Below are 13,909 nucleotides of genomic sequence, written 5' to 3' on the forward strand. Positions count from 1 at the left end.
GTAATTCTGAAAGAGGGTGCAATAGAATAGTCAATCTATGCCCATGAACCTTTAATTCAGGAAAAACACAGGTGGGTTAGGAAGGGGTTCTCCAGTGCGAGAGCATCCATATCCAAATGTCTGATTCTGCCTACCTTGTGGACTTGGAATCATTTCCTTCTAGATTCTGTGTGTTAGAAGTTTCTGTAGAATGAGTTGTAGAAACTGTGGTGCGGGAGCTGTAACTATAAAATACAACATTTTTTAATTTCACTTTTACCGGAATATATAATGCAGACTTTTTTGCTGACATTATATTCCCCAAAGAAATTCCCCAAGATACAGTCCATCTTGGAGAATGGAGTAATAAGAGTTGGAGTACTAGACTAGAAAAAAAAACATATTCAAATGCAGTGAGCAAAGTGCAATTTCAAGCACAATCGACAATCAACGTTTTTTCCAGACAATGCCTTTGCTCATGACTGTGAGGAAATTGCAGGGACTGCAACTGAACTGTTCCTATATGAGCCCTCTAATGAATGAATAAAATATTTGTTGGCTTATTACTTTTCACTTATAAAGCAATACAAACCACTTTCAAGTCAGTGGGCAGGAAACCGTAGCAGTAGATATATATTATAATTAGTCCCGGAGTGCTTGATTAACAATTATAAATAAGGCACTTCCAAATGGAATTTAACTAGCATGACACCAAAAATAAAAATGTAAATATATTTTAGGAGCCCTAAATCTGTGGGCTGAATAATGTACTTAATTGTACTAAATGTAATTTAAAATAAGTAGGGAAAATATATTAATAATATAATCATACTTAGTGGCACATATTAATTATCACACAAGAAAAATTGTGCATAATAGCAAACACATCTGCATCAGATTTTTGTGATTTTGTGCACAGTTGTGAACAATCACCAATGAGTAAATCACAATTGTGTAAAATCACAGCAAAATATTGCAGGAATTGTCATGAATTGATATTTTCTATGCATTCTGAGCTATTTTAGCAATAGTGATTGACAATTTTTTACATGAAAAAAAAAATTAATCAGTTTTCAAAATTCTGTCAGCATTTCATTTGGGTCTGTCATTTCTCCCTGTCTTCTAAAGAGCGTTTTTAGTTTTACCCTAGCTTTACAAGAAATTCACACTTGAGAGAATAATTACTACAGTGAGAATTGTCTCTTTGTCTAACTCCTCCAATTTGCCTCAATTAATCAATATTCACAACAAAACATGCTGCAAGAAAAAAAGTGGTCAATTTTCTCTAGAGAATTTACACTATAAAGAAATTATGTGTATGGGGTATCCACAAGGATGAGCTGGCAGGCAGCTCTTTCTTTATCTTTCCGGATAAGGGAGCTTTCCGTAATTGGGATCTCCATAACTTAAGTCTACTAAAAATAATTGCAATATTTAATAAAACCAATAGGATTGTTTTGCCTCCATTAAGGATTAATTATATCTTTGTTGGGATCAAGTACAAGGCACTGTTTTATTATTACAGAGAAAAAGGAAATTATTTTTAAAATTAGAATTATTTGCTTATAATGGAGTCTATGGGAGATGGCCTTTCCGTAATTTGGAACTTTCTGGATTACGGGTTTCCGGATAAGGGATCCCATACCTGTAACAATAGTGTTCTCTCTCAAGGTAAATAGTTTTTATACCATGCTGTACTCAATACCCACTTACCAGTATATTTTTTCTTATACTGCCAGAGTAAAAGAGCACCATTCAATCTGTATGAATATCCCTGAGCATGAGTACACTTGCTTTCTTTGTGCTTAGACTTACAGTATGTCTTACCCACGATGAGGATTGGTAGTTTATTATCTCTACTTCCTCTAACCTTTTGATGGAACTGAAGTAAATGCTAAGATTTATTTGAACTACGGATTCATAATATTATATGAATTGCCTTATTGTTGAAATGGTTTGTACTGTGCATATGAATATAGCTCTAGACGACCTGAAACAACCAGTTTGGAGGAGAAATAACTGGATGACCACACCAATGTAAAGTATGTTGGGAATGTTGAAGAACCATCTGTGATAAAAACAAACTGAAATTGACAGAAGAGCCAATCGTGTTCTAAAACAGAGCACCTGAGGCACTTGACTTGGGGACTGACAACTCCCATTTCAGAAATGTTTTCTTAGAATTTCTACTGGAAATCTTTTTATGGAAGAAATGGAGTAGATTTAATTGAATCACTGCGGTTGAAGAAAGGTGAATGAATGGCCATTTTGGAATATTCCATGTAAGGGAACATTATGGTTTTGTCTTTAGCAGAACTATTACTTAAACATTTAATTGAAATTTTTAGAGATGTACAAGGAGAGCCAGGTGTTGTCACAACTAATAAGGCACAATAAGAACAGAATTCCAGGTCATGGTTGAAACTTGTAAATATAGCTTGCATTAAGGAACGAAGGACCCACTATGACTTGGGCCCACAGTGAAATTCCAACTTGTCCGAACAAGCCAGTCTGCCCCTGGTATCAAATGGAATTCTCTGTACTGCAGTGTTCCGTTTTCTTGCACTTTCTTGCAGTTGGAGTCGGTGATGTGCAAGAATTAAAATATTTCTGTATTGCTTCAAATATGGTCAAATATCCATTATCATTCATGGCAAAGGCTTATGCTGCTCATTACAATTACAGTTTTATAGTAGTTTTACATTTTACCTGCTACCATTGGTAGTGTCAATCAAAGTTTCAGGTACTCTGTACTTGGATTCTGTAACCGTAGTGGTAATATTGTCCCTAGAACGTGGAGTGGGCCTAAGACATAAAGAAAAATTTTTTTTTATGTTATGTCAAAGATGATAAGCAAGTGTAGCCATTCTGCCTAGTTTATGTATAGCACTGAAAGGTGCTGGCAGGCAAAATTCCCTATTCTCCTAGCATATTTCAGCTTCATATAGATACAGTCTAGAAACTGCCTCCCCACTGTTTAAATGTCTGTTTGATATTAATCAAAGACACCTATTTTGCACAGATGTTGTTCAGTTTAATTTTACAAGCATAAGATAAGTTAAATAGCAAGGATAATCATTTCTTAACCAACGTATGTGCAAGTAACTCAAACCTTACACTTACAAAGGTTAGAACACATGGGATATATTTGCTGTTAGCATATTTAAGCCCTGACACCACCCACTGAAGTTAATATGAGGTGGCAGAGTGGCTTCAGGCACTTTTGCTCCAGCTGCAAAGTTCCCTCAGTCTAAAGATTTCAGGTAGTTATAGGCTCTATTTTGTAGTACTAAGTAAAATACATAAGAGAAGTGTCACTACATGGATTAGGTTATTGTGCCACTAATATCTTAAAACACAGGCTTAGGATGTTGTTTTGCCCATAGTTTTTTTATTTGGGTTAAAATGCTGCTTTACAACACACAACTTCCCTAGTACTGCCTCCCATTAATAAATCTGGAAAATTAAAAAAAAATTATGTTGCTGTGGATAACTCGTATAATCAATGATATATCAGTGCCCCCCTAGAATTTACCTTGGAGAGCTGCTTCTGTCAGAACCACTTGAGGCCTCATATCGTGTTTCTCTGGTTACTGTGGTGGAACTTCTGTTTCCTGACTGTGAGACAAGTCTGTAAATAAAGTGATATAAAAGTTTATTTTGTTGTTACATTTTTGGGTGGAAATCCATAGAAATCAATTAAAATTTGTCCCAAGCTTATTTACTAACACTAAGGGGCAGAAAAATTGTCCATTTTCTATGCATTGCTATGGGATTTTTAGAAGTGTATTTATCAATGTGTGAAAGTTAGAGTTCACCATTTCTTAAATATGCTTCTAAAAATCCCACTGTAAGACTGCACAACTGTAGGACTGCACTTGGTGAGGGGCTTGAAACTAAAATATTCAATGTTCTTAGCTGTAAGCTGTGATCCAGATGTATCCTATGCAAGAAATGAGTAAGACTATTTTCCTTGGTGCTTCTGGTACATTTTTAGTGAGGTTATCAAAGTTAATGTTTGTCTTAGCATTAAAGATGATTTTAAGGAGTTCAGTTAAGCAATGAATTAGCAATTTGTACTAACGATAACAATACCCTTTTTAATGCATCTAAAGTATCCGTGACTCATTGCGAAACCCAGAAACCACCCCTTCACCGTTGAGACATAGTTGGCAGCATATAGACAGCTTGAACCTGCTCTGGATTTTGGCAAGATCATTTTGTCTTTTTCAGCCATTGGTTTAGTGATTCAATTACTACCATTGATTTAGTGATTCACAATCTAGAAAATAAGTGCAACTACATTTTCACATTATATTATTCCTTAAGAACTCTCAGGCCAAGATCATTGCAGTGGTCAGAGGGAAAATCCTCCTACCTAACAGCACGGTATAGGTTTTATTTTATGCCAGGATCCAGTACTCCTATAAGTTCTGAGATGTCTGCATCAGTTTTGACTGAGCTTAATCCTTTTTATAACACTTACTCTTGGAGCAAGAAGATGCTGCTATTCCATATTCAGACAGGTAGGGGGCGCATCAGCTTTTCAGATCAAGCAGGCTCATAGAAGTAGACTGCACCACATTCAGATTGTGGACAGATTTATAAATATAACTGACAAATTGCCCAAAGTGACATTACCTTTTACTAGGAGATGTTGAAATCACTGATGACTCCATTGTGGACGTTTCACTGAAGAGAAAAAACAAAGACTTGTAGTTAAAATACATACATCCCCCATTCTTAAATACCATTTATAATTTTATGCACAGTACTCATTTGTTCAGGCCTCATGTAGGCAATTTAAATACAATGAAGGCACTAGTATGTGCAGGTCAGGAAAAAATTAACCCGCACCCAACCCTAACCCTTAAAATGCTAACCCACAAAATGTTGCCATTGCAGGGCCCACACCCAATCCATATCTGCCTCTTTCCACTCTGTCCGCTACTTCTGTGTGCACCTTAGTTTTCAAGACATGGAATCTTCATGAGCAGAGGAAGAGTGAACTTCCCCAGTCTAACCCAAACACAACCCGAACCCACAGTGGTCTCTAAAGGTAAGCCTATAAGTTTCGGGTCAACCTCACATCGCTAGTGGGCACTCAGCTGCAGAAGCCAGATTGCATTTATTTTAGATTAAATAGATAAATAAGGTGTTGCAGTATTATATCATGCATATTAGTATAAAAAAGTAGTATCATGTTATGAGTAATTTGTTCTTTTTAGCCATCTGTTCCTGGAATTGCATGAAATTCTTTTGCAGTTCTGTGACCATCAAGTTGCATAACTGGCATAAATTACACCCATATATGCCACACCTATCCTTTTCCAGGATCTGGATTTCTGATGTTAAAATAGGCCTTTTGCACCTGCATACAGCTTGTGGGTAGAACTCAGCTTTGACAAGCAGGTTGCGCGGCTTTCTGAGTGAGCAAAGCCTTCTGTATGTAAGAGTAACCACTCTCTCCCCTTCCCTTGAATCCACAGATTGACACACCAGCACTCACCAGTCATGCATATTCAAGAGAATATGAAATTCTAAAACCAAGCTGATAGTATTTTTAATGTGACTGGGAATCAGTTTTACTTAGAGCTTTTAATCTAACCTAATCTAGGTTACATTTAAGGCACGAGATATGTCAAGGACATAAATTCCCATCAAAGTAATCAAACACAGACTTCCCTGAATACGAACACAGCGGATTTCAGAGCGGAAACGCATACTCATGCATTTCCATGCTGAAATTGGCCGCATATGTCTGCACCTGGGCTGATTCAATCATTCCTGGTGCAGGCAAGGAAAAAGGCTGCCAGCCGAGGTGCTGATTCTCATCTTGTGGAAAACACAGAATCAGTGCAGTGTGGCATTAGCCTAAATGCTCGTAGTTTAAAGCACCCTGATTTCAGTACTAAAACAGGTTATTTCTAAATCTCCACCTACAAGAGAAATATAATCATTAGGGAATAAGAATTATTAGATTTATTATTATTATTGCCCTATTGAACATATCTTCTCCCATAGTGGTAGATTTAGGTTAGATTTACTAGGTATGGCTATAAATAATATGTTGTATGAAGGTCCAGATTGGTGCAAAATTGCTTCACTGCAGCACACTTTACGATAAGCCCTCTGGAAATTCACGTTTCTTTCCATACAGTATAAATGTTGTACTGCTTGCAGAGCAGGCACGTCAGGTTTTACGAGAGCACACTTTTGTATCCAAATGTGCCAGAGACATGAAGACTTTGGCTTCAGACACATTTGTTTTCCTGCGATACTCCAAATCAGTTTACAGGATGAGAAGGCTAACCTTACTGTGAATGCTGGCAGTCATGGGTAACTGTCACCTTAGCTGATACAAGTCACACAAAGGCAGTATTATTATGAATCCTGGCTGAAGCTGTGGGAAGAGCGCAAGATACCTGAGCGCATGTATAACCATAAATCAATACCTATAAAAGTGTTAATTAATGGCATTATCTTCCCTAAACTAAGCAGAGTAGAACTGGTATACACATATATATTCTGATCACTCATAACAGTTCAAACTGATGCGTAGTTTGACAATGGCAAAAATGCAAGGTATGCAAATCTACCTTGAGTTTTAACCCTTTTGCTAACAAAATGGACTGTACAATGCAACGTTTTGTTTCAAATCCCTCCCACATTCTCCCAATGTTCTAGAGTTTAAGCATGTTTGCTCCAGATTATGAACACAAAGTACACAAGAGGCCATTTCATACTCATAGCACCTACTGTATGTATCATCCTTATCCAAAAGGGCTAGTTTGTTAAATTTGTATTAAGTAGGGGCAAATACCAGAGTACATCTTAAAGGAAGCACCCTGCTGGAATGAAGGTATCTCAGGAACTATATACAAACAACTCGACAAGAACATTTCCTTTGACAAGAATGTTTTCTGTGATCATAATTTTCTGTGATCTCGTAATGCAGTTACACATACGGTATATAAAAAACATAATGTAAATATTCTAGCTTTAAAATCAAAGTAAGTTATTGTTAAACCTAAATAGCATTGTGCTGTTCAGCAGAATCTTGATGAATGTTATCGTTACCGCTGTAGAACATTATGTTAATGCTACCACTGCCCCAAATCCTTTAACCCATGCATACAAGCAGCATAGCTTACTGTGTTTAGTCTGCAGGCTCAACTTCTTGCGTGTGCTCCTTCCAAATGACACCTCTTATGCTTCTTCCTGAACTTGTTTATAATTTCATTCCTACCTGAGGCAAATATCATGAGCTAGGGTGTGACTAATAGGTTGCTCTACTCCCACAACTGAGCTGAAATCTCTTGTATTATCCTTTGTTACATGTTACATCTCTTTTACTCGCAAAAAACAAATGATATTAAAAATGTTTCCATGCTTCCCTGTTTATGTTTCTTAAAAATCAGCATATGTAGAGTTATAATATAGGTCTATACAGTATTTACCAGTTTGGTTTCCAAAAAGTCATCAATACAAATATGTTTTGCAACGATAGCAGCAGCAATGGACTTCTTTTACTACTGTACATAAATATAATAAATCTCCAAATATTAAAGGTTTTAATATGACTTGTGAAAGAAATGTTCTATTATTGGTTACAGATTAAGGAGTGACCATTACTCCACCTCCAGTTTCTCTATTTATAATCACTACAGATAACAACACAGATTTTTGCATTTTTTACTCCACCCCACAAATTAATTTGCTTCCAAAATTAGGAATGTACTAGGAGGGGTAGTATTGGCCCAGGCCCCTGAAATCAATAGCCGCACATGCTAATTCACTAACACTTACAGCATAACATCTGCCTAGGCATTATACATTCTGGCACCTGATAACCCACCCTGCTGATGATCATGCAGTGACAATTTTAGTGCATTTTTACTAGTATACCGTAATTAAATATCTCCAGTGTGTTTATTCAGAACCAGAAAAATAAGTAACGTGCAATTTAATATGTTTGCATGTGTATATATAGTGAATAAAGTACCCCTATTGTAAAATATAGGGATATAAGTCACAGAGGAGTTGCATGACCATTATACAGTTCATGGAACTCCGAGGTAACTTCTAATATTTTACAACAGGGGTGCTTATTTATTATAATAAGGATACAATTCACAGTTTGGTCCCATACGTAAATGACCACGCTGTATACTTTAATGATATAAAAGCATATGTAGTAACACAGATTCTACACTCCAGAGATATAAGAGTTTACAACCCAGGCTTAGGATAGACCCCTAATTCTTCTAAAGATGAGTATTCAAATAAAAAATAATAGATTTCTTTTTGTATTTTCAGGTGTTACCCGATACAGAATTGTGTGCCAGTTGTAAAGTGAGTCACCAGTAAGCAAAGAAAACCTACTGCCCATTTCCTGTGCATTGTAATAACATTTGAATTGTGGTATATTAATTGGGTAACTTTTGTCTCCAGATATTATTGGTAGGGGTGGGGGCACAGGAGATATCCAACAAGTCAACAAAGCGGTAACATTTAATTAAGGACAAAGTTAGGGAACTACATGTAATAATTTGAATCAGAAATCTCAGGGTACTTTGTTTTATCCAATGATCAGGTGGCTGTTGCCTATTAAATGGCTAATCAGTAACTTAAAGTTAATATGTTTAAGGCCAATCTTATTATTAACTTTTAAGTTTTTTTTTTGAATGCCAGACTGGAAAAATAACTAGGAAAGAACCAGAACAGAAATATAGGTAACACAAAAATAAGCATTAAAAATAGAGTGTATCGCTTACTGGCACCCCAATTATGCCAAGGTAGCTTTCGACAAATGCACTCTGCTCACAGGAAAAGACAGAGAACCTGTCTCATAGCTCTCGTGGAACAGTGCCTTATTATTCCTACTACTCTGGCCTCTCCTATACTGAACACCCAGTGCACAGTATGAAAATCCCACCCATCTGAAACCCCCAAAATGCCAGCACAATTGTAATCAACAGTATGCCTTATGAAATGCTCAGATGTGTTAGTTTTGCTTTTCACTCTACCCTTGCATCAGAAGAAAACAGTAGGTTCTAGATAAAATATAATACAAAACATTTGTATACACCAATGAGCATTACTTAAGCTTTTCTTTTTATTTCCCTAGCATTATTCAAACCTAACATTGCTGTAGTTCTGTTCAAGAAGGAAAGGCTTTGATCTGAATTCATAGAGGCCCGAGGTTTTATACCGTTGTTACTCTGTTGACTTAAGCATGGTCTGAATTTTTCAACCCTCCTACACTTGCATAATTAAAGAGTTACACACCAACCACATAAAGGCATAATTCTCAAATACATAAACATCAGTGGAAACACCCTATTTTATTAATATATTAATTAATAAAAAACATGCAAAACAGGCAGGCTGCCATTAGATGTACATCCTCTGTTACTGAAATATGCCAAATATGCTTTTAGGACTAATGCTTTCTTAACAGAAATTATTGGGCTTTGAAATAGTCACTCACTTGTGACTTTTCAGGCTGTGGCACATGGGGCGTATTCTACCATACCATTTTTCAGCTGGTGGAGAAACGCCTGTGCAGAGCTGTCATTTACTTAAATGGAATTAGGCCAAAATCTCAAATTAATGTTTTCTGTCTGCCATCACTAGTGACTGACAGATTCCATTAAACTTAATGTCAGGCTGCACAGGCAAAGTTGGGCGTTTCCATGCTGGCTGAACGACTCTGACAGGCTAAACCCCCCTTGTGTGCCATAGGGCTTAAAGTCCTTACAGTAGGGGGTAAATAATTACATGCTCAAACATTTTTGTTTATTTTTACAGGTATGGATGGGATCAGTTACACAGAATGCTTTTAAACTCATAGTTTTCTATAAAGTGAAGCACCCTGCTTCAAGGCTTCTGAAATCATTATAGCATTAAAAAAAGGATTGTTTTGCTATAAACATGGATTTATACTAGCTTAGTTGCTATCAAGTGAAAGAGCTTTCCAGAAAGTCAGAAATGTGTTATTGTCAGAATTATCTGCGTTGCATACTGCTGTACATGAACCATAATGTTAGCAAACAATCACAGTCCTAGCAAAATGCATGATTTTCTTTGTTTATTGCATATTTCACTAAATTTGGCAATTTCTTAGGTTCACACAACAACTAATCAGATATTTTTTTGTTAATTCACAAGCTTATGTTTCAGCTGGCATATATTTGTGCACCTTCTGGGGGGAATAATTAAGATTGTTTGTGTTTTTAATTGCAGGTTTATAAATACGAAAAAGTCACTGCAGTTATGTCAGATAAAAAAAATTTTTTTGTGTTTTGTACCACGAACATCCTTTTCTAGTAAGCCATACCAAATATCAAAGTTACTAATTTCGCATCCATTTTAATACCATATAGAACCATGAGAAATGTCCCTGTTTGTTAATCTAATTTATCAGCACTACACCAGTAAAAGCTAACTACTGATTTGTTGCTATGGGTTATTGGACTGAGACAGTGGGTCTAAAGGTGGCCATACATGGGCAGATTTAAACTACTGATTTGGTCAGACCTTCCTACTGATTCAGCAGCTTATTTGCCCCGTGTGGGGCTCTCTCAATTGCCTACTTAACCAACATCTCTCCAAAAATTGTCCAGGACCGCATGAGTTCATTGATGTGTTCCTCATCCAAATGGCCTTTATTCCCACCATTGTAACTAGGGCTAAGCAGTTGGATCAGCCTGATGTTTCCCACCTTAGGCAGGCAGTCATATCAGGGAAAGGAAAGATCTGCTTATTTGTTGGCAGTGACAAACGAGTGGATCTTATAATGTATGGCCAGCTTAAGCTTAAGACAGTATATACTGTAAGTGAAAAGCGAAAGATAGACAAACCTTTTTTTGGTTAATTATCCTATATATGCTTGATCAAATCACTACCTTCATCTAATGAATCAGTACTGAATTCAAACCTCTAAATGTGATTGCTTACTGCAAATTCATAAATTAAAAATGAATAAAGTGCTAATGATTGTGCCATAAAGTGATAAGTGCTGTTTCATAAGTACCAGGGCTACTGTAAAAACACTGCAACCACAACAATTATATGTAGTAAAAATAAATATATAAAATCACCTCCTGCAATCACCACCACAATTCATTCACTTAATAAATCAAAAACTTGATTGCATTAAATATAAAGTGACTAGTGCTAGTTAGGATTTGATCATTGCATAAATATTAAAAAGATAAAAAGATCTTTAAGAAAACACAATAATTCCCACCTTGATATAGGACAAGATTAGAAAATGAGAAATTACAGATGGTGGAAATATTCCCAAAATTAACTGCTATCTCACATTGGGCAGTCTAGGCCCTGGGAATACCACAAGGAAAGACAGGAAACCTGGAGCTGCGGTCTCAAATTTTTACCTTCCCTAGGTTGGGTTGAGAAACTGATTAACTGAGCAAAACCACAATCTCCTGGGTTCTTAGAGAGAAAGCAGGTATAAGAAACAGGATCAAGGGGAACAATAAATAATTATAAATATTAATTAAAATGGCAAAAAATACCAACTCCCAAATGGGCTTGGTATATACAACAATTATTAAGTAGACAGTATATACGTATCCACCCAGATTTTCCCACAGTTGGTCATTAAACAGGGCTTCCAAATTATCTACCATTTACAAGGCCATGTAATGAAGGAACTTTCTAAATGACTTACCCAAATCCCCCAGAACTTGGCTTTGTATCCAGATCAGACCAGTTAATCAGATCATTTTCTGTATTCACATCTGGGCCACTAAGAAACAGAAAGAGAATACACATTAATACATAACATTCTTCCATTGAAATAGCTCACTTTAACACTAGCAAAGTTCCACTTTGAATTTAATGTCACAGGAAACAACATTTGTCATGTGATTTGTCATGTGACTTAATGAGGAATATGCATGATTCTTCACAGGACAATAGCTTGATTGTGGTTATATATTTATATGTAAAGTCTTACCCCTGATGGTAGTGGGTCCAGGTGCTCATGCCCCAGACCTTCAGCTTAGGGAGCCATGTGGGAATATACAGGAACAAAACAGCAGGCAGGCACATCTGGTATCCAAAAAATGTGAATAAAGTCTAGAACAGCAGCTTGTAGTCTTAATAAAAGTTAATGTTTTTATTTGAATCCATATAAAACAACAACAGCAGTAGCCTTACGCGTTTCGTACCTAGAGGGTACTTAGTCATTTGGCAGCCTATGACTAAGTACCCTCTAGGTATGAAACGCGTAAGGCTACTGCTGTTGTTGTTTTATATGGATTCAAATAAAAACATTAACTTTTATTAAGACTACAAGCTGCTGTTCTAGACTTTATTCACATTTTTTGGATACCAGATGTGCCTGCCTGCTGTTTCGTTCCTGTATATTCCCATGTGATGTGACTTAGCAGTACTTGGTCACTCTGACAAGAGTGTTACTCTTCTGTCAGTCACACTGGAGGGTGAGACAGACTTACTTCATCTTTCCCAGCAGGCTCCTCACAAATTTGTGCTGTTAATTGTTTAGTGTGACAGTGTGGCTGGTAACCCATAGGCTAGATGTCACAGTAATAGAGTATTCTGAAATACCTCAGAAAGCTGCCTGCATGAATAGGTGTCAAAGGCAGCTCCTTCTCTATAGACAGCAATTACTCACATCTTTCCCCTCAGCTTTTAATTACTGTTGACCATTTCTTATAGATTCCTTATTTTACACTTGTTACAAGATGAGTCTGTTATTACTAAAAGCTATTATTAGCTTCTATTTATAAAGTAACAGCATACTGCTCTGATATTCGGGGAATTCTTTAAACGAATTTGGGTTTGCATGAAATGTTATTAAGTGATATAAATATTCTTAACACTATTAACATTTATAGCTTCACATTGTGTTGTATAGCTGTGCTTCTCTCTGACAATTTTATGGGCATTTTTGCTGTGTGAATGTTTGTACCTCATAGGTTCATAGCTTAAAAATCTAAATGGTTGGTTTTATATTATTCATTTATATTGTGTGTTATGATGGCAGGTTATGGTTTGGAGTGATTACTTCTCATCTGCAGGCTTGGATACATACAGTACATTTTCTATGGAATGTAAGGTTTTTATTAGCTTATAAATGCCACAGATATATAGATAGTAGCTAATCACATGCCATGAGGGACATTGAGGAATTAAAGGAAAAATCATACCGGGGATTTTTAATACAAGACACAATATAACAATTGAATTAAGTTCAATAAAAACGCAAAAAAAATAGAGCGGAGCTGGTTATTTGTGCTTTTCTAAGTGATCCCGCCCACCGTCTTTTTGTGGTGCTGCTCTGAACACCCCAATTTTCCCCTTGATTTTGACAGGGAAGATTTCCAAACTGCTGCCGCACTTACAGCTTTGAGGCTACTCTCCTCAAACTTAACTAACATAATCATGGGGTCAGCCTGAATAAAACAGCATCATTTGGTGGACAACCCAAAGTGGGAGGAGCCAACAACAGCCAATTAAATTTCACCCATTGACTTTAATGGGGACATTTTTAACTGCTGTCAATCTTATAGCTTTGAGGCTACAGTCACCAAACTTGAATCACATAGTCAGTGTGAGTCAGTGTGGGGTCAGTGTGAATGAAAATATGATATTTGTTGGATGCCTAAAAGTAGGTGGAGCTACGAACAGCCAATCTAATTTTAACTTTTGACTTTAAATGGAGGAAATTCAACCTGCTGCCATTCTCTGGGGGGACTAAGGTTAAAGGTTAGTCAAAGTAGGCTGAACCACCAACAGCCAATCTGTTTCCACCCATAAAATTTTATTGGTTTATATTTAAACTGATGCCATTATTTAAGTATTAATTCTAGTGTTGTTAAACTTTAGTTACTGGGTATTTGTGGTCACATTTCAACTATTTACGTTAATGGCGAAA

General features: G+C 36.5%; 1 protein-coding gene across 11 annotated transcripts in view; it reads right to left on the reverse strand.

The window, feature by feature from the left end:
• Positions 1–13,909, reverse strand: part of znf185 (zinc finger protein 185 with LIM domain) — an 84,771-nt gene that overhangs the window by 11,887 nt on the left and 58,975 nt on the right. For 10 of the 11 annotated variants that reach the window (XM_031891334.1, XM_031891342.1, XM_031891341.1 and 7 more), the window contains 5 exons: positions 11,678–11,755; positions 4,621–4,671; positions 3,515–3,610; positions 2,689–2,784; positions 135–224 (listed from right to left, as the gene is read on the reverse strand). In XM_031891334.1, coding sequence (XP_031747194.1) covers positions 135–224; positions 2,689–2,784; positions 3,515–3,610; positions 4,621–4,671; positions 11,678–11,755 — 411 coding nt within the window. The remainder of the gene's footprint in view (positions 1–134; positions 225–2,688; positions 2,785–3,514; positions 3,611–4,620; positions 4,672–11,677; positions 11,756–13,909) is intronic. The other variant, XM_031891335.1, reaches the window with a different exon arrangement.

The sequence above is a fragment of the Xenopus tropicalis genome, chromosome 8 (genome assembly GCF_000004195.4).
Source record: "Xenopus tropicalis strain Nigerian chromosome 8, UCB_Xtro_10.0, whole genome shotgun sequence".
Lineage (NCBI taxonomy): Eukaryota > Metazoa > Chordata > Amphibia > Anura > Pipidae > Xenopus > Xenopus tropicalis.